This window comes from Mugil cephalus, chromosome 14, assembly GCF_022458985.1.
Source record: "Mugil cephalus isolate CIBA_MC_2020 chromosome 14, CIBA_Mcephalus_1.1, whole genome shotgun sequence".
In the NCBI taxonomy this organism is placed as follows: domain Eukaryota; kingdom Metazoa; phylum Chordata; class Actinopteri; order Mugiliformes; family Mugilidae; genus Mugil; species Mugil cephalus.
This window is the reverse complement of record NC_061783.1, coordinates 23,849,416-23,871,513: the sequence shown is the minus strand read 5'-3', so window position 1 is coordinate 23,871,513 and position 22,098 is coordinate 23,849,416. Positions and strand designations below refer to the sequence as shown.

Genomic DNA, 22,098 nt, shown 5'->3' with positions numbered 1-22,098 from the left:
AGCAACTTCACAGACGAATAAACGATAAAGAGAAAGAGGATTATATAAACAGGCTGATGGAATAACCAGAGACAGGACTGGAGAGTGGAATCTGAAAGAGACACAAAATAAAACTTAAACACAACCAGAAAACTGAACAAAAAGGCACCAAAACACAAGATCATGCGAAATTCAAGTTCACACTGTAACAGCTTTGATTGAGATTTTTTTAGATATTCATAAGAAAACAAGTCATATAAATGTGTCTAGATGAGAAGAAAAATAAAGAGTCAAAGATAAAACTACAAAGGAGGTTTAATTGACTGATAATAAAACAGATTTCCACCATGACTGATCCAGTAGTTTAATTAAATTAGAGATTAAAACATCTTTCCTTTTTGAAATAAGTGTCAGGTAGTAAAAATGATGACGAGTCGACTTGATCTGGACATAATTATAAAAGACTCTCAATCACTTATGTCCATATGTCCAGCGTTCAGGTCTATACAAAGGTCACATATACTTCAGAAGTTTTATAATCCTTGTCATCGTATAATAAACCACATTTATTTATTTTTAATGACTAATGATAAAACAAAAACAAAATAAAAAAAAAAGCACCATCCACACTTGAAAGAGGTAAAATGTAAAAATCTGAATATAAAAAGATGCACACCTGATCATCATGATTTTAACAATAAAAAAAAAATCATTTACCATTAAAGAGTATTTAAATTAAAGAAGCTTTGATGTTTCTACATCTCATGTAGTGAACGTCTAAAACAATAAGTTTTTGTGCAGCTGTGCCGTGTTTTAATGAATATATTCTCCATCAATTCTGTTCTGAAACAGGTGTTGTGGAAATAAGTTATTAGACAATTAAGTCTAATAACTGCACTCGTCGATTGGGTACCACTCACAGATTATGAATACACTGTGAGAATGAATCAATTAATATTGGGTCAATATTAATTATTAGTAAAAAATCAATCTCATCATCTGAGGCATCAGCTCTTAGTTCAGGGATCATCTGTTTCAAGCTCACAAGGACCTTCTGACAACATCTTAAGTCAAGCATGTGGTTTATTTACAATGGTGAATAGTGAATAATAAATAATATGATGAATAATATAACAGAGTAATGGAAAATGATGAGAATACCGAAGTAAATGAGTTTAGCGAAAGTGAGAAGAATGAACAAAAAAGAGAACGCAAAGGAACCTAATTATTCAGATTTGTTTAAGGTTTCTTTAGTTATAACACGATCAACTCTGCTGGTGAGCTCGATCTTTCACAGTGGTATCGTCGGGAAATAAGCAGCGGTACTGAAGCGTTGAGAGCAGATTGATGGACTGTCATGCAGATCTCAGTTACAGTCGGTTACAGCTGGAGTCTTTCTCAGTGTTATGTAGACAAAGTGGACAACTGTGAAGTTTCTGTGGAGCAGAGTCTGATGGTGTGTGTTAAAAAATTGTCAGTGATGGAATTGAAAAATACTTCCGATGGCCGGTCGAAAAAATATCTTCAAAAATATTATTAATGCGTGACTGTCTTGACAGTTAAAATAAAATTCAGCTTGTAATTTGAAAAAGTTGCGCGTTAAATGTGGCGAGATTGATTCAAAAATAAAACTTAAACATGCCAACTGGCAGGCAATAGAAACTTCGAGTTAAAAGTAACAAGTATCACGAAGACAAAAACAACTCAGAAGAAAACTGAGCTCTAAAAAGAAGTGAGCAAGAACTAAGAGAGAACAGAACTGAATAGAGACTCAATAAGAACATAACTGAGCCAGGAGAGAACTTAACAAAAACTGAGAGTTAACTGACTAATATCAATAAGAAGGAAAGGTAGATCATATTTTGGCTAGGCTAACTAGTCTTGCTTCGAAGATTATAGACATATTAAAACACTATAACAGTATTACTTGTTATGATCAAAAATACTTTCATCTAACTTGATCAACTTTTGGGTTAGAAAAATTAACAAAACTGTAAATTGACACAAATCACAAGCTGAGTATAGATTAAACATTGTAATTTTGGTTACAAGTGTACATTTAGTAGTTTGTAGTTCTAGTCAGAGAAAGATCTTGTAGTTCTGAATTATTTACATCGTTTTTATCTGTGGTGTCTGTTCGTGATTACACAAACATGGGGAAAAGTACCAAATTCTTGTTTGTTGGCACAGGAATGTGCTTAAAAGCTTGTTTTATGGCTTTGTTTTATAGTCTCAGAAATCTGCAAAGGAAACAACAACAGTCCTGTCCAGCATGGACTGTCCCACGAAGTGACCCCTCCTGGTGGGTCAGGGGAGAAATAAAATGTTCTCCTACACAGGACTAGTGACTGTAGTTCGATCTGATAGTTTCATCATAATTAGAGAAGAAACAATGTGAGGCCGTGGTAGTTAGATCTGATGAGAGGAGGTGGATAGTTCACTGATGGAATAATTATCCTGTTCTGTGGCTGTTGAGGCTGCAGGAAGATAAAAACAACAGAGAAGAACAAGTTTACAAGTTTGACAACAATGACACAATGAGCTGATTGACACTGAGGAAGAACGTGAATGAATGACTGAATGAATGAATGAATGAATGAATGAATGAATGAGCAGACTAGAAACAGTCAGCAGCTGATTAGAGCAGCAGGAAGACAGAGACTCAGATAGTCCTCCTGAACTGTTGAACTTCCACTATTCTACAGTACAGTATATTCTACATCTTCCAGAAGATGAAAACATGCAGCATGTTCTTCATGTTGGGTTTTATTTTATTCTCCAGTTTTAGAGTCATCACACAGTAAAGCTGCCCAACTTCCTCTCAGAGGACAAAGACACAGAACTGCGTTTCATCTGAGATCAGATGTGAATAAAAGAGAATTAATTCTGTAAATCAATGTATTTATAGCTCATCTCTTCAACACACGAGTCTGCCTAACGAGGAGGAATCACATCATGAACAACAAACTGTGCTAATTAGCTTTAAGCTAACTCTGGTTCTAACATCACATGGTGACATTTACAGGACTGTAGCTGGATTAATAAAATGTCACTTACAAAATAATTCAACTGAATCAGTAACAGAGAAACAAAACACTGACCTCGTGTAGAAACCATAGCCCGCAGTGGTATCCCTGTTAATAAAGACCAAATTGAAGTGTATTATTTCCTCCAGTTTCATATTTCTACAACAGTGTGTGAAGTTGGTTGTAAAATGCTGCAGCCTGTGCAGGACTAACTTGAAGGATCAGGTCAGCATTCAGTATTTTGTTGTCAGTAAATGTTGGATATCTGCTGATAGAAACATCCACTTCAGAGCATTTCACAAAACTTCAACGCAGAATAACATCAGCTACATGTTTTAAATCAGTCCTGCACAGACACCAACACACACACAACATTCACAACACAGAGGATGCACCTGGGGTGAAGATTGTTCTGCGTCTGGCAATTGCTCCTGTAAATAAACAGAGAGAATGAAGTGATGGTTGATGGTAGAAGTTGTTGTATTGAAGGACTTGTACTTGTCCACAGTCCAATAATAACAGAGCTCTGATAACAGACTCACTCCATTGTTCTTCTGGAGGAAAAGATTCTGTGGAATCTTGGTGTAAATACACTACAGACAACTCTGGATTACAGGACCTACAGTCATTGATGTTGTTGAACACAGTGAAGATACACAACTCTGAACCTACCAAGGATGCGTCGTCTCCTCAAAACCACCACCAGCACCACAACCAGGAGCAGGACTCCTACCACTGGACCAATGATGACACCAGTCTTGTCTCCATCAGAATGAGGAGGAGGAGGAGGAGCACGTTGATCTAAAACCCAGAAAACATTGACATCAGTTTGTGTGTGTGAGTGAAATGTGGATGTAAAGTCTCAGCAAAGACTGAATTTATTATTTATTTATTCATTTATTTGTGCTTATTAGGTTATCCGATGTATTTCTAGGTAGGGTTGTTTTATTTTGGCCTCAGTCCACCACAAAGTTATCATCCACTCACTTTTAATTTGTCTCATTCTTGTAAATTACTTTTGTTCATACTGGAACAATTTGTATTTTGCCTGTTTTAGCTTCTTGGGACATGGGGAAGATGGGGATGTTGGGACTCAGCCCATCCAAAATGGCGGACAAGGCCGCATTCCATACATGCCCTACCTCTACACCACCTCACTCCTCACCACCCCACACCTCTCCAGCTTTTAAGTACCCTTTCCATTGCTTAGGAATACACAGTAAAGATATGTTCCAACAGCCAGTGAAAAGAAAACAACAGTTAAGCCGTTATGAGCTTGCAAACAAAACCAATGAACGTAATAAAAGATAAAAACTTAGTGGAGGACTGCGGCAACGGTGTAATGGTTTCAAGGCAAGCTTCCTTACCGGCGCTCCCTGGTCTGTGGCCGTATATTGCATCCATCTCCTCAGACCATTTCCGGACCCTTTGGTCAGCACCACTCGTATTTTTGTGCCCTTTGGCTACCCGATTATCGGCCTTCATTTCAAGTTTCTTCTTTATTTATTTTACTGTCCTGATAAAGCAACATTTTTGGCCCCAATTCACCTACTTCAGACCGACCGCAGAGGAGGGACTAAAAAGTACCCAGAAAAATAATCCTTTGGCCTCGTTCCGCCTACCTTTGCCACAAAGCAAAGCAGAACAACCATTCAACTCTTCAAGGAGAACCAAGGACTCTCCTCCTCTCCTCGAAACTGGAAATACACAGCCAGGACATCTGTAGTTCATTCAACAAGGACAACAACAATTGGACTTTGCAATCCAGCAACAGCAGTCAGCTTATCTTGCACATGCTTTGACTAAGCGTAGAATATTTCAACCATGCCAATGTATGTATTAATTGAAATCAGTAAAATACTTGAGCTTGTTGCTCACCCCTGTTTATTCTGTGAAATAAAGTCACCTTAACTGCCACCCCTCTGCATCTGAATCCTGCTTTGAGCCCGGCCTGACGTCATACAGACACATGGTCACACACACACACACATGCACTCATACACTCTCACTAACACACATCCACATGTGTACATAGTGTATGTAGCTCACTTGAGTTTGATATTTTGTCATTTCATTTTCTAGATGTGTCCAATAAAATTTCTTTGAAACTTTGTTTGTCGGTTAACGTTGTATAAGAGTGAATATGCCAACCTCTACGCTGTAGAACTCTTAAATCCTTCAAATTTGGTAACATTGTTTGTGATTATTAAGTTAATTATTAAACAGGGTTCTATTTTAATAGCATACCCACCTTTATGAGACTGATTGGCTGTCTGGTGCCCCAAATTACTATTTTTTATAGTAATTATTAATATTTCAGTATTAATATTTTACTAATTTGATAGCCAATAACCCACCTGAGTGCACTGTAAATAGCGCCTTCTATGTCAAATACAGCCTGACATTTACAGTGCATAACCTTGATCGGCACTGTCTGTAGGAGGCAGTGTTCAATCCCCAACATAAATGGTGCTTCTGTGAGAGGCATATTCTTACTAATATAGTTACATCATAGTTGTGCCAGAGCACAACATTTATGGTGCCCCGTGTGAGGCATCATATTATTCACAACAGGGCCTAATCATGTTGTGTCCGGAACACAACACAACATCTGCGTTCCTGTTCACTCTTTACACCCCTGAGTTCCAGTCCAGCTCTGGGTCCAGTTCTCTGAGAACTCTGCAGTGGTAGGGTGTATCAGAGATGGACAGGAGGTGGAGTATAGGACACTGAACATGGATTTTGATGGAGTGGTCCCGAGCAAACCACCTACTCCTGGATGTGAACAAAACCAAGGAGCTGGTCATTGACTTCAGCAGGAAGAGGAAGAGGACATCAGTGGAGCCCATCTATATCCAGGGCCTGGAGGTGGAAGTAGTGGACCACTACAAGAACCTGGGAGTTCACATGAACAACAGACTGGAGAACTATAGACCTTCTTTTCTCCTTACTCTATCCAGCCGTATAACAGCTCATCTTTTTGTAAAGCTTAAGCCATGACCAATTAATTTCCCTTGTGGTTCATTAAAGTCTGTCTAGGTCGAAGTTTTAGTCGAATAGAACTTTTGGCCAAAACAATTAAACTTTCTTACCCCAAAACTTCTCAACTCGTGAACCAGATGCAGCATGACTGACTTCACAGCTGAAATCAGACTTGTCTGATTTTTTAATCTCCACAGAGTCTCTTCTCTGGAAGGTGTCGACTTCATTTGAACAAACTCTTGAACTCTTCACTCCGTCCTCTCCGGTTAGAATACGGCCGTTCCTCTTCATATTCAGAGTGATGTTGTTTGGGTAGAAGCCTGAGACCAGACACGTCAAAATGATGTTGGTCGGAACTGTAGAGTTCTTCGGAAACACGAACACATCAGGAGGAGCTGGAAGCAGAAAAGATGAGGTGATGTTTGGAGGGAGGCTACGTAGCAGCATGAAACAGACCAATGTCACCACATATGATCAGTTTATAACACTGACATCCTCATAATGAACTGAATCTACACTAGACAACACTAGAAATGAAGGCGGAGAATGAAAAAAAATCTATTTTATGATTCAAATCATCTCATGTCAATGAATAAATTCCACTGCATTTGGGATTTAATGTAAAGTGTTGCTGCTCTTCAGTGGTACAGGGATATAGGTAGCTGCTAATGCTAATGCTAACTGACTTGTATTTTCTATAGTAGGAGGTGTTATGTCCCTGTAATCTGACATGTTGTTCCCTCTACACCACATTAATGTCAGAACCTGTTTAAGTGAGGAACTACTCGTTTCCTACAGTCTGTAGATATTTAACTTAATGCTCGATCTACGTTTCCTGAGACTTGATGAAAATAATTAAATATATTCTCATGTCTTACTTGTGTCTATGAACTTAGATGATATGATCCGTCCTCCATCAAAGTCAGGATCTAAAACAAAGAAACATTCACATTAATTTCATGTTCAGTCTTTCAACACAATCCTGATCTGTTACTGAAATAATGTGGATATTAAACCACAGAAAAGACATCATTTGTTTATGAGAAACATGACAATAAAGAAAAAGTTTCATCTGAGAATAAATGCAGGTCAGAATCCGTAAACTCAAGTGTTTCCTTCTAAGCAAAGTTTCTCCTCGTTAAGTCTCTGAAGACAGAGTTGGATTTAATTAACTGGTCCAAAACTCTGCTGCACGAATCATCACCAAAGCCTCTTCTTCCCACCATATCACTCCCATTCCAGGAACTTCACTGGCTCCCGGTCACACAAAGAATTCAATTCAAAATCCTTCAGTACACATTTAAAGCTATCCACACCCTCGCCCATATCTGTCTGACCCACTCCAGCACGCTCCCTCAGATCCACCTCACCGTCCCTCTGTTCACCTCCACCATGGAGAGCAGAGCTTTCAACCACTCTGCTCCCAAGCTCTGGAACTCTTCAGCCTCTGATATCCATGATATTGACTCTCTCCCTCTTTTCAAAACCAGACTCAGCAACCCGCCTGTTCAGAATTACTTACTCACTCCACCCTTAACCCCAACACCGCCCTACCTAAGGTTTACTTTATGCATGCTGTTTTATTAAATGCTGCACATTGTCTGTCTGTCTACAGCTTGAATGTTGCTTATTGTATGTTTCTTGTATTTGGATGTTTGAATGCTGTTTTTCTTTGTGCCCATCAATGTCCCTATCTATTGTTGTATTCTCTTCTAAAAGAAAAAGAATGAAAAACTTTCTTACCCCAAACCTTCTCAACACGGAAACGAGATGCAGCATGACTGACTTCACAGCTGTAATCAGACACTATGGAAGGAGGAATGATCACATGGTCAATTCTACTGAAGGTTTTGTCGTCATCTGGTTTAACTCCTGAAGTCTCCACTCCGTCCTCTTTAGTCTGAACACAGCGTTTCTTCTTAATGTTCAGTATGATGTCAGTTGTTTTGAAGGCTTTGGCTCTACACACCAACAGCCTGTGACTATCAGTCTCTGCACCGACATCAACAACCTCTGAAAACAGCTCCACATCAGGTTGAGCTGGAAGCAGAAAAGATGAGGTGATGTTTGGAGGGAGCATGATACAGCATGATACAGACACATGATCACATTTGATGTTGTTCTTTCTTTCTTTCATTTTATTTCTGATTAGGGTTCAGTTTGGTGTGTTTAGGGAGAAAACATCAAGTCATATGGTCCTTTGTGACCTGAACGGGAGTCTTCTCCTGAGTTTAGTTTATTTGACTCATGTTGATCCTCTGAGTGTTTTAGGGCTCAAGTGGTTTTATTCATAATTATTGCACTTATGTAATTATTGCCCCAGACTTCAGTACAGTAAGTGAGATATGGAAGAACTAGTGAACAGCATATAAAAGATTTATGATCCAGTGCGTGTTTTGCTTTATTTAATACTGCGATGTATCTTGAGATTTTGGTTTTGGTAACTATTGATGATAGTTTATTTCTGTCCAACCATGATTTTATTTTTTTCAGTTCAGTATTGATCACTAGTGTTTTAAATCACTGCCAGAACGAAAAAAAAATATTTGTGTCATCAGCAAACAAAAACATCTTCAATACTTTTGAAACCCTGCATATGTCATTGATATACAGTACAAAACGTTTAGGGCCCAGCACTGATCCTTGGGGAACGCCACAAGAAATATCCAAACCTGATGAACAAACATCACCCAATTTCACAAACTGCTTCCTGCTTGATAAATAACTCCTTATCCAGTCCAATGATTTGCCCTGATGCCACACCCGTCTAATTTCTTTAATAATAAATCATGGTTTATTGTGTCAAATGATTTCTTTTAGGTCTATGAATACCCCCACTGTATACTGTTTTTTGTCTACTAAATTTGATTTCTTCAACTGCATCGATTAGTGTCATTGATGTTGCGCTGTTAGATCCGAATCCATATCGACTTTCAGTGAGCAGTTTGTGTTTTTCTGTGTATTTGTCCAGCCTGTTATTGAAAAGCTTTTCAGGGTTTTAGAGAACTGAGATAGTAGTGATATAGGTCTATAGTTTGTGAATTGGTTCCCAGATTTATACAGAGGTATGACTTTTGCTATTTTCATTTTGTCTGGAAATGTACCGTTTGAAATGATAGGTTACTGATGTATGTATGGTTTTGAAAATCCCTTCAATCACTCTTTTTACAACATTCATAGTGATGTCATCACAGTCATTGGATGTCTCATTTGTGCAACAGTATTTGCTGTGAGGAACATTGAGGTCAGACTCTGGTCTATCAGACTGTCAGACTGATCCTCAGCTGGTTCTGGTTCAGGTATTTGCTCTGCTAGATCTGCTCCAACACTAACAAAGAATTAAAGCTGTTAACCACTTCATTCATATTATATGTTTCTGTGTTATTGATAATAAAATAGTTGGGATAATTAAATTGTTTAGAGGTATTTTTTATCAGTGTTTAGTTTGTTCCATATGTCTTTAATGTTACTGTTGTTGTCCTCTAATATTTTCTTGTAATATTCTTTCCTGGCTGCTCTTATAATATTAGTTAACTTGTTTTTATATTTTTTATATTTAGTTTCTGTTTCCATGGTTCTCTTTCTCATAAATCATCTGTAAAGTGTACTTTTCTTTTAGCAAGCATTTTGCGATGACTTTGTGATCCAAGGATGATCTAGATATTTTAATTTCTTATTAATATTTTTGACTGGACAGTTTTTATCATACAGTATTTTAAATGTACTTCATCATATGCCCTGTTTGTGTTATTGCTGTTATACACATTATCCCAGGTTTGTGCCATTAAATCATTTTGAATGCTGTTATTGATGCTTCTGATGTGAATCTTTTGTAAAAAGTTTTCGTGTCAGGTAGATTTGTCTTGTAGTCAGTGTCATAGATTGTGAAAACTGGCAGATAGTCACTGATGTCACTGACCAGTAGTCCACTTTTTGTATCGTTTACAATGTCATTTGTGAAAATATTGTCTCAGAGATTAGAGATTAGTTAGAAATGCAGAACATTTAGGCTACTTTTAATTTAGTAGGATAATATTTAAATTGTTGCTTTAACTGAAGTCATTTCTTCTCGTCTGTTTTTACATCGTCCTTTAATAATCGTCCATGTGAAACCATGCAGAGGTTTAGTATTTTAATTTCCATCTCCGTGTGTGTGAGTGGAATAAAGGCTCCAGCACTAAACCCAGAAACACCTTCATCAACTTCTATCACAGTAAACGACACTAAACATGAACCAGTTTACATGACTAAAACTCAACAAAGGAGTCACCTACAACAACTAATTCACCTAAAACTACTTTAAATGTTCAACTGCGGAAATGATTTAGTTTAATTTTTAACTCGACTTTAATCAAAGGTTCATAAAACAGTGACTTACCGCTGTTTACCGTCACTACTGTCCCCAGAAGAACTACAAACACCAGCAGGAACATTTAGAAAACAAACTTGATTCCGTTCTCATGTTTAATTTAGTTTTATCAAACTTTTTTTTTTATCGTGTTTATTTGTCTACGTCTCAGCCTTTTGAAGAACCGTCCACTTGGTTTTACCTGGTATCATGCGACGTTCACGGGACCTCTGTTTTTTTCATTGTCTCCATGGTAACAAAAAGAACTGAGTCGTTCTTTGGGAGAGAATTTATTACTATATACTTCTACAGCAGTGTTTCTCACATGTTGATAATTTACGACTGATCGATGATCATGTAGAAACTAAGAAACTATATAAAGTATAAATATTTATACATCTCTGGAGACTCGTGTAGTTTAGTGGAAGATAGTGAGCCGGGTTATTTTAAGTTTAACAAATCTCTTGGTTCCTAAACGCCTCACACAGGTATCCAGTCAGGTGCTTCTCCCCGCATTATAAAATGGAAATTGCGCTCGATACACGAACTTCGAACTTTGGCTTAGACTTTAATGATCCACAAGGAAAATAACTTGGTCACAGTAGCTTAGTTTCTCATAAAAACGCAAAACGCAAAACACAAGTCAAGTCTTTCAAAAATGAAAGAAGTATAAAATAAGATTCAAGTAAAACAAAGTATTATCCGGTAAAAAAAAAAAAAAAAAAAAAAAAAAATAGAAAATGAGGGTGATTATTAGTTTGGATTTATTCTTAATTAATATTTCTTGTATAACATCCAGTGATTGATCCACATCCAGTCTTGAATATGATCTAAAATAATTAAATTAATTCCAGACAGTGTCTCTCTGAGGTGTTTAGGAACAAATACAATGATTTCAGTTTATCTGAGTTAAAGTAGAAAGTTAAAGGTTTGACTGATAAGTTCTAGAAACCAAATATCTTCTTCTACTGAATTAATTCAGGGTCTGAGACAAAGATGGAGGAAACTTGTTCTTCTTCTTCTTCTGTTCCATTTCCAGAAGATTTGATAATAGTTGGTTGATTTTTATGTAAACTTGTGTCTGATCACATCGTTTTGTTTCGTCTGATCAGTGTTGTTTAATTACTACTGATTATTGTGGATGATTAAACGAGTTCAGACTCTGGACTCCACCAGGTTGAGCTGAGAAACAGAAACATGATGACGTCCAGTCTCCATCGTCTACTTCTTTTTATTCTGCTTCGTTTGAGACTGAAGCAGCAAACAGGAAACAACCAGAGGAAGAGGAGGAGAGAGATCAAACCAATGAAGACTCTAATAAACACTTGTTATTCATTTAGTTTAATTTTATTTTAGTTTGAACACGTTAAAAGCAAACAATAATCATCAATAAGTCCAGTTGCCCTTATTCAACACGTTTTGGACTGAGAACCTTCACAGGCATATCAAGAATGGACACAATGAACATAAATAACACAGAATAAAAAATTCACATAATCTGATTCAATAATGAAAAGGAGTGGGAGGAAGTATATCTTTATTTTTTACTGGTTTATATTAGTGAATTAACTGTGAGACCCTCAGTAAAAACTTTCTCATCTCAAACTACAGAAACTGAGCAGTGATTGTTGCTTTGTCTCCCTCTGGTGGTGAAACGATGAACTGCATGATGTCAGTTTAATGGCCACAGGGAAACTATGAAGTTCACTGCCCTCCAGTGGCCACTGTCAGGAACTACAACTGTCCACATCCCATAATACTCATGGCCACACTGAGACACACTGACCGCAGTGTTTTAGCTCTGATGTTCTTCAGACTCATGATGGAACACACACACAGATCAGCCATAACATTATGACCATCTTCATAATATTGTGCTGATCCGTTGAGGAATGGACTCCTTTAGACCAGTTCTCAACTGGTCCGTCTTCAGGACCCACGATTTCCCCTTAATGACTTAAAGCTACAACACAAATCAAAGAAAATGTTCAACTTCAATGAAAAGATTGAGGAGCTTGAACCTGGGACAGTAGAACAGCGACGAGGCAACGCACCGAGGAGGAACTATTGTTATATGGCACGTTTCTTCTTAACTCCTCCTACGACTCTATTAATTTATTATTAATTAGTTACACACCAACATACATGCATGTGCACCCTCCTATCTCACACACACAGCAGGTAAAATAAGTATTGAACACATCACAGTGTTTCACAGTCAACATAAGTGACATTGACATGAAATTTTCACCAGGTGCTGGTAACAAATAATCCACACATAGAAAGAAACCAAAACCAATGAGTTCAGAAATTAAGTTATGTGTAATAATGTAAAATAACGGAGGGAAAAAGTCTCGAACACACTTACTGATATTTATTTAATACTAGAAAAGCCTTTGTTGGTGATGAATCTTCCAGACGCCTCCTGTTTGGAGAAACTAGTCTCATGCTGCTGAGGTTCTTCCTCACAAACAGTCTTTAGATCATGAAGGTTCTTGAAGCCTCTTCCATCAGCTCTGAGTTTTAGTTCTGTCCATAGATGTCCAGCTGGATTCCAGTCAGCTGATCGTCTGGGCCGTTCTAGCAGCTTTATTCTCTTTATCTGAAGCCGGTGTAGAGTTTCCTTGGCTCTGTGTTTGGGATCATTGTCTTGCTGAAACGTCCACCCTCGTTTCATCTTCATCATTCTGGTCGATGGCAGCAGATTTTTATCAAGAACGTCTCGGTACATGTTTCCATTCATCCTCCCTTCAGTTATATGAAGTTTGCCAGTAGCATATGTAGAAAAACAGCCCCACACCGTGATGTTCCACCTCCAGACTTCACTGTCGTATGGTGTTTCTGGGCTGATGTGCATTGTGTCCTCCAGACATGGTGTGTGTTATAGCATCCAAAGAGTTCAGCTTTGCTCTCATCTGACCAGACTATGTTCTCCCAGTATTTTGTCCAGATGTTGTGCAGCAAACTTTAAACAAGCTTCAACATGCTTGTTCTTCAGACATGGAGTCTTGGTGGTGAGCGTGCATACAGGCCGTAGCCGCTGAGTGCGTTGCTTATTGTTTTCTTTGGAACTATTGTACCTGCTAATTCCAGGTGGTTCTTGCACAACTCTTCTGATAATTCTTTTCACTCCTCTGTCAGAAATCTTGTGAGCAGCACCTGGCCATGGCCGGTTCATGGTCCAATGATGTTCTTTCCATTTCCAGATTATGGCCACAACAGCTCACTGGAACAATGACAAGTTTAGAAATCCTTCTGGAACCAACGCCATCAGAATGTTTTATCTTAATAAGTTGCTGAAAAGAAACAACACGAGGCCGTGGTAGTTAGATCTGATGATATCGATGGTTCACTGATGGAATAATTCTCCTGTTCTGTGGCTGTTGAGGCTGCAGGAAGATAAAAACAACAGAGAAGAACAAGTTTACAAGTTTGACAACAATGACACAATGACTGAGGAAGAATGTTAATGAATGAATGACTGAATGAATGAATGAATGACCAGACTAGAAACAGTCAGCAGCTGATTAGAGGAGCAGGAAGACAGAGACTCACTTCCTCTCAGAGGACAAAGACACTTACCAGAGACAGAGCTGCATTTCAGGAAAGTTTGGATTCCCTGAGTTCATCTGAGATCAAATGTGAATAAAAGAGAATGAATTCACTAAATCAGTGCATTTACAGCTCACCTCTTCTTTCACACCAGAAACATGAGTCTGTCTACAGGGATCACATCATGAAAAACGAGTAAATTAGCTTTAAGCTAACTCTGGTTCTAACATCACATGGTGACATTTACAGGACTGTAGCTGGATTAATAACATGTCACTGATAAATTATTCAACCGAATCAGTAACAGAGAAATAAAACACTGACCTGGAGGAAGATCTTCAAACACCTCTGGAGAATCTTCAGCCTGTAATAGAGCTGTAAATAAAGACCAAGATGAAGTGAGTTATTTCCTCCAGTCTCATGTTTCTACAACAGTGTGTGAAGTTGGTTGTAAAACGCTGCAGCCTGTGCAGGACTAACTTGAAGGATCAGGTCAGCATTCAGTATTTTATTGTCAGTAAATGTCAGAACACATTCAGTGTTGGATATCTGCTGATAGAAACATCCACTTCAGAGCATTTCACAAAACGTCAACGCAGAATAACATCAGCCACACGTTTTAAATCAGTCCTGCACAGACACCAACACACACACAACATTCACAACAGAATGGACAGAATGGACAGAATGGAAAGAAAGGACAGAATGGACGTACCTGAGTACTTGAATGTCATGCGTCTGGCAAAAGTTCCTGTAAACAGATAGAGAGAATGAAGTGATGGTTGATGGTAGAAGTTGTTGTATTGAAGGACTTGTACTTGTCCACAGTCCAATAATAACAGAGCTCTGATAACAGACTCACTCCATTGTTCTTCTGGAGGAAAAGATTCTGTGGAATCTTGGTGTAAATACACTACAGACAACTCTGGATTACAGGACCTACAATCACATTGATGTTGTTGAACACAGTGAAGATACACAACACTGAACCTACCAAGGATGCGTCGCCTCCTCAGAACCACCAGCGCCAAAAGGGCAACCAAGACAAGAACCTGAACAGAGACAACTGCAACAGTGATGACAGCCGCTCCACCAGAGTGAGGAAGAAGCTGATGATCTGAAACCCAGAGAACATTGCCATCAGTTTGTGTGTTAGTGAAATGTGGATGTAAGGTCTCAGCAAAGATTGAATTTAACGACTAAACAAAGTGAAATCAGTGGTTAGTGAAGGAGAGAAACATGTGAGCTTCAAAACTAAACCAGAGTGTCAGAGTATTCTCAGATGAGACTATGTGAGGACAACTTCTACCTGTCCTGCTGTTAGCATTTGATAACCCAACCAGCACCTGTATGGGGACACTCTATTTGTGACATAGTGTTTTTTTACCCACAGAGTTTATCCCTATTTAAACCTCAATTTCCCACTAGTTTATCAGAAGTGAAGAAGCTACTCGGATGAGTGACGAAACGTCCAGCTGACCTTATTCAACGTCATTTGGATCATTATGACCTGGATGACTGAGAACCTTCACAGACACATCTTCTCCAAACATCACTCTTTGTGCCGTCCAACAAGGTGACTCACTTCACATGACATTGTTCTGACTATTGGTAGTAGGGATGTCCGATAATATCGGCCGATATTAACCTTTTTTGTAATATCGGTTCATATCGTTATCGGTTTTACCACCGATAATGAAAACAGATAACATAATACCCGGGTTGTGCTGCTGATGCTTGTGGGGTAAGAATTTGGACAATATCGGACATCCCTAATTGGTAGCCGTGGCTTACATTTAAAACAGAATAGTTACCCAACATTGTATTTGTTTTTGTTGGTTTGTTGCATGCACTGTGTTGCTGTGTCACTGTGAAGCTGGTGAAGACGGAAAGATTCGAAAAATGAAGCGGCAGAATGAGAAGACTTCAGCCAAAAAAAGGTGCTGGGCACCAGACATCCCTGATTTCTGGGGTCAGTCCCCTTTTTGGATGACATGTCCTCCGGTTATAGATGTCCCTGAAAGTGTCCTCAGTTTTAGCACTTTATGAATGAGAAAAACGATGTTGAGTCCTGGCATAAGTTCTGGATGAGTCCAGGCACTGGGGTATGAGTTGGAGGGACAGGTTGACACGTCATCCACAGATCTGTTTGACCTGTAGGTAAACTGCAGGGATCCAGGAGTGAGACTGTAACGTCCTTCAGGTGCGCGAGAAAATGTTTCTCAATAGACTTCATTACCACCCATGTCAGAGCCACAGGGCGGTAGTCATGGAGTCCAGGAGTTCTTGGCATCATGGGATGATGGTTGAGGCCTTGAAGCAAGCTGGCACATTTCTTCTGTTGTGTTGTACAGTGAATATATTTTGTGCATTTTAGTGAGTGTATGTTTACGGTTTATTTTATTTTATCTTATTCTATATTTTTATGCAACAAACACCAAGGCAAATTCCTTGGTTATAAGCCAACATCATTATTTTGAAATCAATTATTTAATTTGAGATGAACTGAGCTGAGTGTCAGAGACGTTTCAGTCATTAGAGACCAGTCACTGCAGCCTCCGAAATAATGTGACATCTCAGCTCCAGTGTTCAGTCATTTTCTTCACATTTCTTTAGACAAACACTTGTAGAGTCGACACTGTTAGCAGCTCTGATACAAATCAACTCTGGATCCAACCAGAGTCTAGAAAACTACACACAATCATTTTACATCTCTGTATTATTAGTTTTCAGAAGAAAAACATCAAAGAACAATTTTGAGAAGATTCTTACCCCAGGGCTTCTCCACATACATATCAGATACAGCATGAATGACTTCACAGCTGTAATCAGACATGTCTGATCTTTTAATCTCCACAGAGTCTCTTCTCTGGAAGGTGTCGTCTTCATTTGGACGAACTCCTGAGGTCACCACTCCGTCCTCTCTGGTTAGAATTCGGCCGTTCCTCTTGATATTGAGGACGATGTCTTTTGGATAGGAGCCTGTGGCCAGACACATCAAAATGACGTTGGTCTCAACTTTGGTGTTTCTCGCAAACACAAACACTTCAGGAGGAGCTGGAAACAGAAAGACACACATACTGTTGATCCTAGAACTAGAAACACAAGCTTCATTTATCTTCTCGCAGCATTTACTGAACATGACCGGGCTCTGACAGCTACTTCTACATTTCCTTAAAGAGCTGACTGTCTTACATCAGCTGTAGCTTGATGGAAGTAAATATTTCAGTAAGTTACTAACACGAGACTTCCATCAGGTATTACTAACCCTACTTCCATCAGGTATTACTAAACCTACTTCCATCAGGTATTACTAAACCTACTTCCATCAGGTAGGGCTGCACGATTCTGGAAAAAATGTGAATCACAATTTTTTGGCTTAGAATTGAGATTCTTTGGTGATTTTTTTTTAACAAAAAAAAAACTTTAACAAAACAAAACAACAACAAAAACCTTCAAATTGTCATGCAAGTAGTGTCTGGGTCTGTGTGTGACTCTCGCTACGACCGCCTGGGGCTTCTTCTTCATCCATTTAACTCTTTACCGCTGACTTCTCTCTGCTTCTCTCCGTCACTGTTTCCACACACTCAGCTGCAGACGCTTCCTCCACTGACGGCGTCACGTGTCGTAAAGACGCTTTACCATTGGTGGAGGGAGGAGTCAGCGGCCGTGCTGCCTTTAGGGGTGCTTGAAAAAATCCGTGAAGAAATGGGAGTATTTGTTTGTGATGCCGCTCGTGAAATAAAATGCTTAAGAATCGTTGTGTTTAGAAATGAGATCACGTGTATGTGTGAATCGAGATTTTTAAGCGATTTATCGTGCAGCTCTACCACCAGGTATTACTAAACCCACTTCCACCATCTCTACTAATAAAAAACTTAAATATAAAATAATTTCATGCTTTACATACGGGCTTTTCTTATCTGATTTTCGCCTAAACTCCTGAACTTCCCCAGCCAGTCCATGCACTCGTTCTCCAGGTAGCCTCTGGTGTATTCTGTCAGGACCTGGACATCGTCCCACTTCCTCTTGGTGGGGACAGCTGCATCATTCGGGGCGACCCAGACTGAGTGGATATCATCGAAGGACAGGAAGTCGTTTCCATCATAACCGTACGTGTTTATGCCACGGTGATATCGTAAAGAGCCGTCAGCTTGTACCACGCCCTCACAGCCGACCATCCACTGGAGAACATGGACGTCTGGAACCAAACAAAGTTCATATCTAAAAGGTCCAGAGTGAAATGTGTTTGAGGAGTTTTACAGAGCGGTGGATCTTACCGGTGTCATTCTGTCTCATCCGTTTCATCAGGATGTCGATGTTGACCTTGAACCACTGCTGCTTGCTCCGGCGGGACTGTGTTCCTTTGTCCCAGTACTCTTTAGGAAGTCGCTCTTCCATCCAGGGCTGTTTGGAGACTTTGGTCTGATGCTCACTGTCGTAGTAGTCGATCATCTTGCCGTCCAGCAGACCCATGGCTGTGAACTCGTGGATGCCCGGGAGTCCCACAGGTTTGGAGAGGGCCGTGTAGATGTACGTGAGGGAATGTTTCTCTGAGAATCACACAGGTACAAAAATTTATCATCTACGTGGCAGCAGGTTAGATCCACTGACATTGACTGTGATAGAGCAGGCAGGCAACTCAGTTTGGCTCTGGGGCCGGATCAGTAAAAGAATGTCAACTCCAAATATTTAGCTTTGTTTTTCAGTACTATGCTTTATCATTCAGCCTACATTTGTAGCCTACCCTACATATTATAATCACGGATGACAAGGGATCTTTTCTAAGCACAACACATTTATTCAAAAACAATGGGGAAATTTTTTTTTTTCATGTTTGGCCGTGAATGTGTTAACAACTGGTTTATTTTAACAGTTGAGTGAATGCAGTTTTACACCTGAACCAACTCACCACACTAAACAAACTCAAGTGGGAGCTATAAAAAATATATTTTCGCCTTAATTGTCATACTGCTTTGAAATAAATGAAAAAAGAAATACAAAATAAAATAAATAAATAAATAAATAAGTTATAGCAGTGCATGGGCAATAGGATTAGACTACATCAGATCAAACTACTAGGCTGGGCCTACTGAGGCTGAGAATATACTGCACAATATTAATTGTCTTTAATATGACATACTTGTCTTTATGATGAGTGGCGCCGAATATTAAACTCTTTGAACACTGCAACTTGCTGATTACATACCAAGCACACTGGTTTTGCATTCACTTCTGTGAATAAATACTTCTCGGTCCATTTCTCCTGGAAAACTCTGCACTCCGTGTCCACTCTTCTTTTTTTTGACAGTGCCATTTTGGGAAGGGTGTGTTGACCGATAACTTGTTTAGTAGGTGAATGGTGAAGCAAGATTGCCGGTTTATTTTTACTTGGACACATCACGTTGCGAATGTTTATTTCCTGTGACTAACTCGTGTCAGTGCCGCATGCTTAACGTGAGTGCTTTTACACATTTACTGCCCTCTAGCGGCCGGAGGGAGCATTTGGTTTGTATTTATTTAAAAAAATCACAACTTTTAATAGAAATTAGCTAGAGACTCGCTTCTTTTTTTGACATACTCAGAAATTTATGCCGGGCCGGATTAAATGACCCAACGGGCCGGGTCCGGCCCGCGGGCCGTATGTTTGACATGCCTGGTGTAGAGAATTCATCCTAACAGAAAGAGACGATCGTACTGGGCCTGCAGAGGCAGTGCCAAGCTGAAGGCTACGCATTTAGCGAAAAAGATATGAACCCTGTGTTTTATCTGTGGCCATGGGGAAAAGGCTCTTCTGAAACCTGATTTTATTAGCAATTTGATCTGCTTTTTACCAACACAGTGAACACTGTGTGACACTGACAGAGGAGGAAGAGCAGTCTGTATCAACTGATTACCAGCATCCATTAGCCCAAATAGCTACATCACTCTCGGCTAAACTCTGGGAGTCTTTGACCACTGCCTGGTCCATCTCATTCCAACCTACAGGTACAGTCTGAAGTGTGCTCAGCTTGGAGTGAGGACTGTGAAGAGATGGACAGATGAGTCAAAGATGCAGTTACAGGCTTTGACTCATTGTTACGTCTTTGAAGCTGCAGCCTCAGACCTGGACGAACAGACGGACACTGTGACATCGTACATCAGCTTTTGTGAGGACATGTGCATACAGTAGCGGTGGGTATTGGCAAGGACTTGATACGAGACATAATGATATTACGATATATATTGCAATATTCTACATAGTCCACTGAGAATTTTTTAAATGCATTTTAAAATACAAGCTGTACATCAGCTGACTGTGATAATTCAGTGGACAAACTGGGTCAAACCAATAATATTAATTCAACTCAATTCAAATCCATTTCCAGTTTATTGCACTGCACAGAAAGTGGATCAAGTTTCGCGCCACTTAAATATCAAAATACAGTTCACAATTGTCTCCTTGAACAAAAATGTCACCGTCTGAGCACTGAACAGGTCTCATCTCCTACTATCACTTATCCTCACTAGGGTGGCGGCCACTGAACAGATGTGAAAATAAAATGCCTATGCATAGGCATTGTCTAAGTACTGTGTTATCCAGTGTAGTTTGCTTCAGTTCAACAGGATTCGGCGGCTGCGGTTTCTCATGGTGTCTCATTAGATGAGTTCACAAGTTGCTGGTGTTCACTGAATATCTAACAGGGGCAAAGCACAGTTTGCGTACTCTTTGTCCATCTTATTACTTCCTGTCTCCAAACGTAAGCTTCGAATTTTGATTGTGTTTCAAATTGTGCCGCCACCACCACTAGGCTCTTCTACTACTTGCCTGTCCACTTCTGACTGCTTTGCTCAGCACTGTAGAAGTCGTTCACTATCGGCCCAAAGCATCATTTTTTTTCTTTTTTCATTTAAAATCAAATTAAGACATTTAAAGTCGATATTGCATAGGAAGAAAAAGTAACGCAACATATTGCCATATTTATATTTTTTCCAACCCAAGCGTACGGACCAAAACCTCCTGCATTTTCAACAAGAACAAACCATGGTTCACTGCATGACTGAGACAATTACGCCAGGACAAGGAAGAGGCCTACAGGAGCTGACATCAGGGCCTATACAAGCAGACCAGGAACAAGCTGACGAAGGAGAAAGGCCTGCACAGAAAATTGAATGTCCTCCTCCACACTAGGTGGCGATATGTGTCTTTTCAGCAGGTTAACACCATGTTTATACGGCCCCTTATTTACGACAGTCTGGTGTTTACTAGAATAACCCAGCACATCATCAACTTCTATCACAGTAAACGACACTAAATATGAACCAGACATCTGGGATAAGTTTACACGACTAAAACTCAACAAAGGAGTCACCTACAACAACTAATTCAACTAAAACTACTTTCAATTCAACAGCGAAAATGATTTCCTTTCGTTTTTAACTCGACTCTCATCAAAGGTTCATAAAACAGTGACTCACCGCTGTTTACCGTCACTACTGTCCCCAGAAGAACTACAAACACCAGCAGGAACATTCTGAACGCAAACTTGATTCTGTTCTCCTTTTAAATATAGCTTTAATCAAAGTTTTCATCGTGTTTATTTCTCTCCGTCTCAGCCTGTTCAACAGTTGTCAACTTCCTGCCTTCGTGTGACGTTCACGGACCGTCCGTTTATTTTCTATCACTAACCGCTGTGTGTCCCCAAACAACTGAGTTCCGGTGGACTTTTTTTTCCCTTTGTACATTTTCGGCAAAATCTTGAGTTTGTATCAATCCCACTAAACGCCTGACAATAAATAACTATTTTAGTTCCTGTACGTGTTTTTGTGTTGCATCCTCTTTTCCCCACGATGAGGATGGGTATAACAAAAGGAGAAAGGTTGAACAACAACAAAGAACGAAGGGGCTCTGTCCTGTTCTTCTTGTGGAACATCCCGTGGCTGATGTGTGTTTGTAGTATGATGTGTGCATTCTGTTTGACAGGCAGCACCTTCTGCTGTTGCTCCAGGATATTGGATATTTATCCATGTAAGCAGGTGGGCGAGTTTCACAACCAGAACGTTGAAAGGTTTCTTCTAATGTTTCTGAATCCATGGCAATAGTGAAGAACGGCTTGAAGAGCCATGTTAATTTGGAGGCTCAACTGATGCATTTACTGACATCATGGGGCATCGTTCAGAATGCAAGAGCCAAGGAATCCAGGACTGAACCAAGTTTCAAACAACAAAAGA

The 22,098-nt window shown here is 39.5% G+C and overlaps 5 protein-coding genes across 9 annotated transcripts in view; 2 read left to right on the top strand and 3 right to left on the bottom strand.

The window, feature by feature from the left end:
• LOC125019928 (H-2 class I histocompatibility antigen, Q10 alpha chain-like) overlaps nt 1–22,098 on the top strand; it is a 333,056-nt gene that overhangs the window by 108,852 nt on the left and 202,106 nt on the right. The gene's annotated exons all lie outside the window — the stretch shown is intronic.
• Nucleotides 1–22,098, top strand: part of LOC125019922 — a 293,290-nt gene that overhangs the window by 105,791 nt on the left and 165,401 nt on the right. The window lies entirely within an intron of this gene.
• LOC125019923 overlaps nt 1–22,098 on the bottom strand; it is a 268,060-nt gene that overhangs the window by 156,234 nt on the left and 89,728 nt on the right. The gene's annotated exons all lie outside the window — the stretch shown is intronic.
• On the bottom strand, nt 277–10,573 carry LOC125019940. 2 transcript variants are annotated; one of them, XR_007114145.1, is made up of 7 exons: nt 10,366–10,572; nt 7,731–8,027; nt 6,866–6,916; nt 6,098–6,382; nt 3,401–3,806; nt 3,081–3,113; nt 277–2,456 (listed from the first exon to the last, which is right to left on the bottom strand). XR_007114145.1 is itself a non-coding variant. In XM_047605093.1 (7 exons), the coding sequence occupies exons 1-7, from the start codon at nt 10,418–10,420 to the stop codon at nt 2,389–2,391; spliced, it is 918 nt and encodes a 305-aa protein (XP_047461049.1). In that variant the 5' UTR covers nt 10,421–10,573; the 3' UTR covers nt 277–2,388. The 2 variants fall into 2 exon arrangements, 1 of the variants encoding a protein (XP_047461049.1); XM_047605093.1 differs by having other exon boundaries at nt 3,678–3,806; nt 10,366–10,573.
• Nucleotides 11,661–22,098, bottom strand: part of LOC125019934 (H-2 class I histocompatibility antigen, Q10 alpha chain-like) — a 91,020-nt gene continuing 80,582 nt past the window's right edge. Inside the window, exons 1-9 of one of the 3 annotated variants that reach the window (XM_047605087.1) lie at nt 21,346–21,511; nt 18,168–18,440; nt 17,798–18,088; nt 16,660–16,944; nt 14,882–15,004; nt 14,603–14,638; nt 14,212–14,262; nt 13,918–13,964; nt 11,661–13,724 (exon numbers count right to left, since the gene is read on the bottom strand). In XM_047605087.1, coding sequence (XP_047461043.1) covers nt 13,936–13,964; nt 14,212–14,262; nt 14,603–14,638; nt 14,882–15,004; nt 16,660–16,944; nt 17,798–18,088; nt 18,168–18,440; nt 21,346–21,400 — 1,143 coding nt within the window. In that variant the 5' untranslated portion in view covers nt 21,401–21,511 and the 3' untranslated portion in view covers nt 11,661–13,724; nt 13,918–13,935. Of the gene's footprint in view, nt 13,725–13,917; nt 13,965–14,211; nt 14,263–14,602; nt 14,639–14,881; nt 15,005–16,659; nt 16,945–17,797; nt 18,089–18,167; nt 18,441–21,345; nt 21,512–22,098 lie in introns of those variants that run through there. The other 2 variants (XM_047605086.1, XM_047605088.1) reach the window with 2 other exon arrangements.

Excerpts from the sequence above, each read along its gene's own strand:
- LOC125019940 (XM_047605093.1), bottom strand. The coding sequence starts at position 10,420 with ATGTTCCTGCTGGTGTTTGTAGTTCTTCTGGGGACAGTAGTGACGGTA. Across the intron at positions 6,383-6,865 it reads ATCTAAGTTCATAGACACAA|CTCCTCCTGATGTGTTCGTG; the intron begins GTAAGACATGAG and ends TTCTGCTTCCAG. Across the intron at positions 2,457-3,080 it reads GGCTATGGTTTCTACACGAG|CCTCAACAGCCACAGAACAG; the intron begins GTCAGTGTTTTG and ends ATCTTCCTGCAG.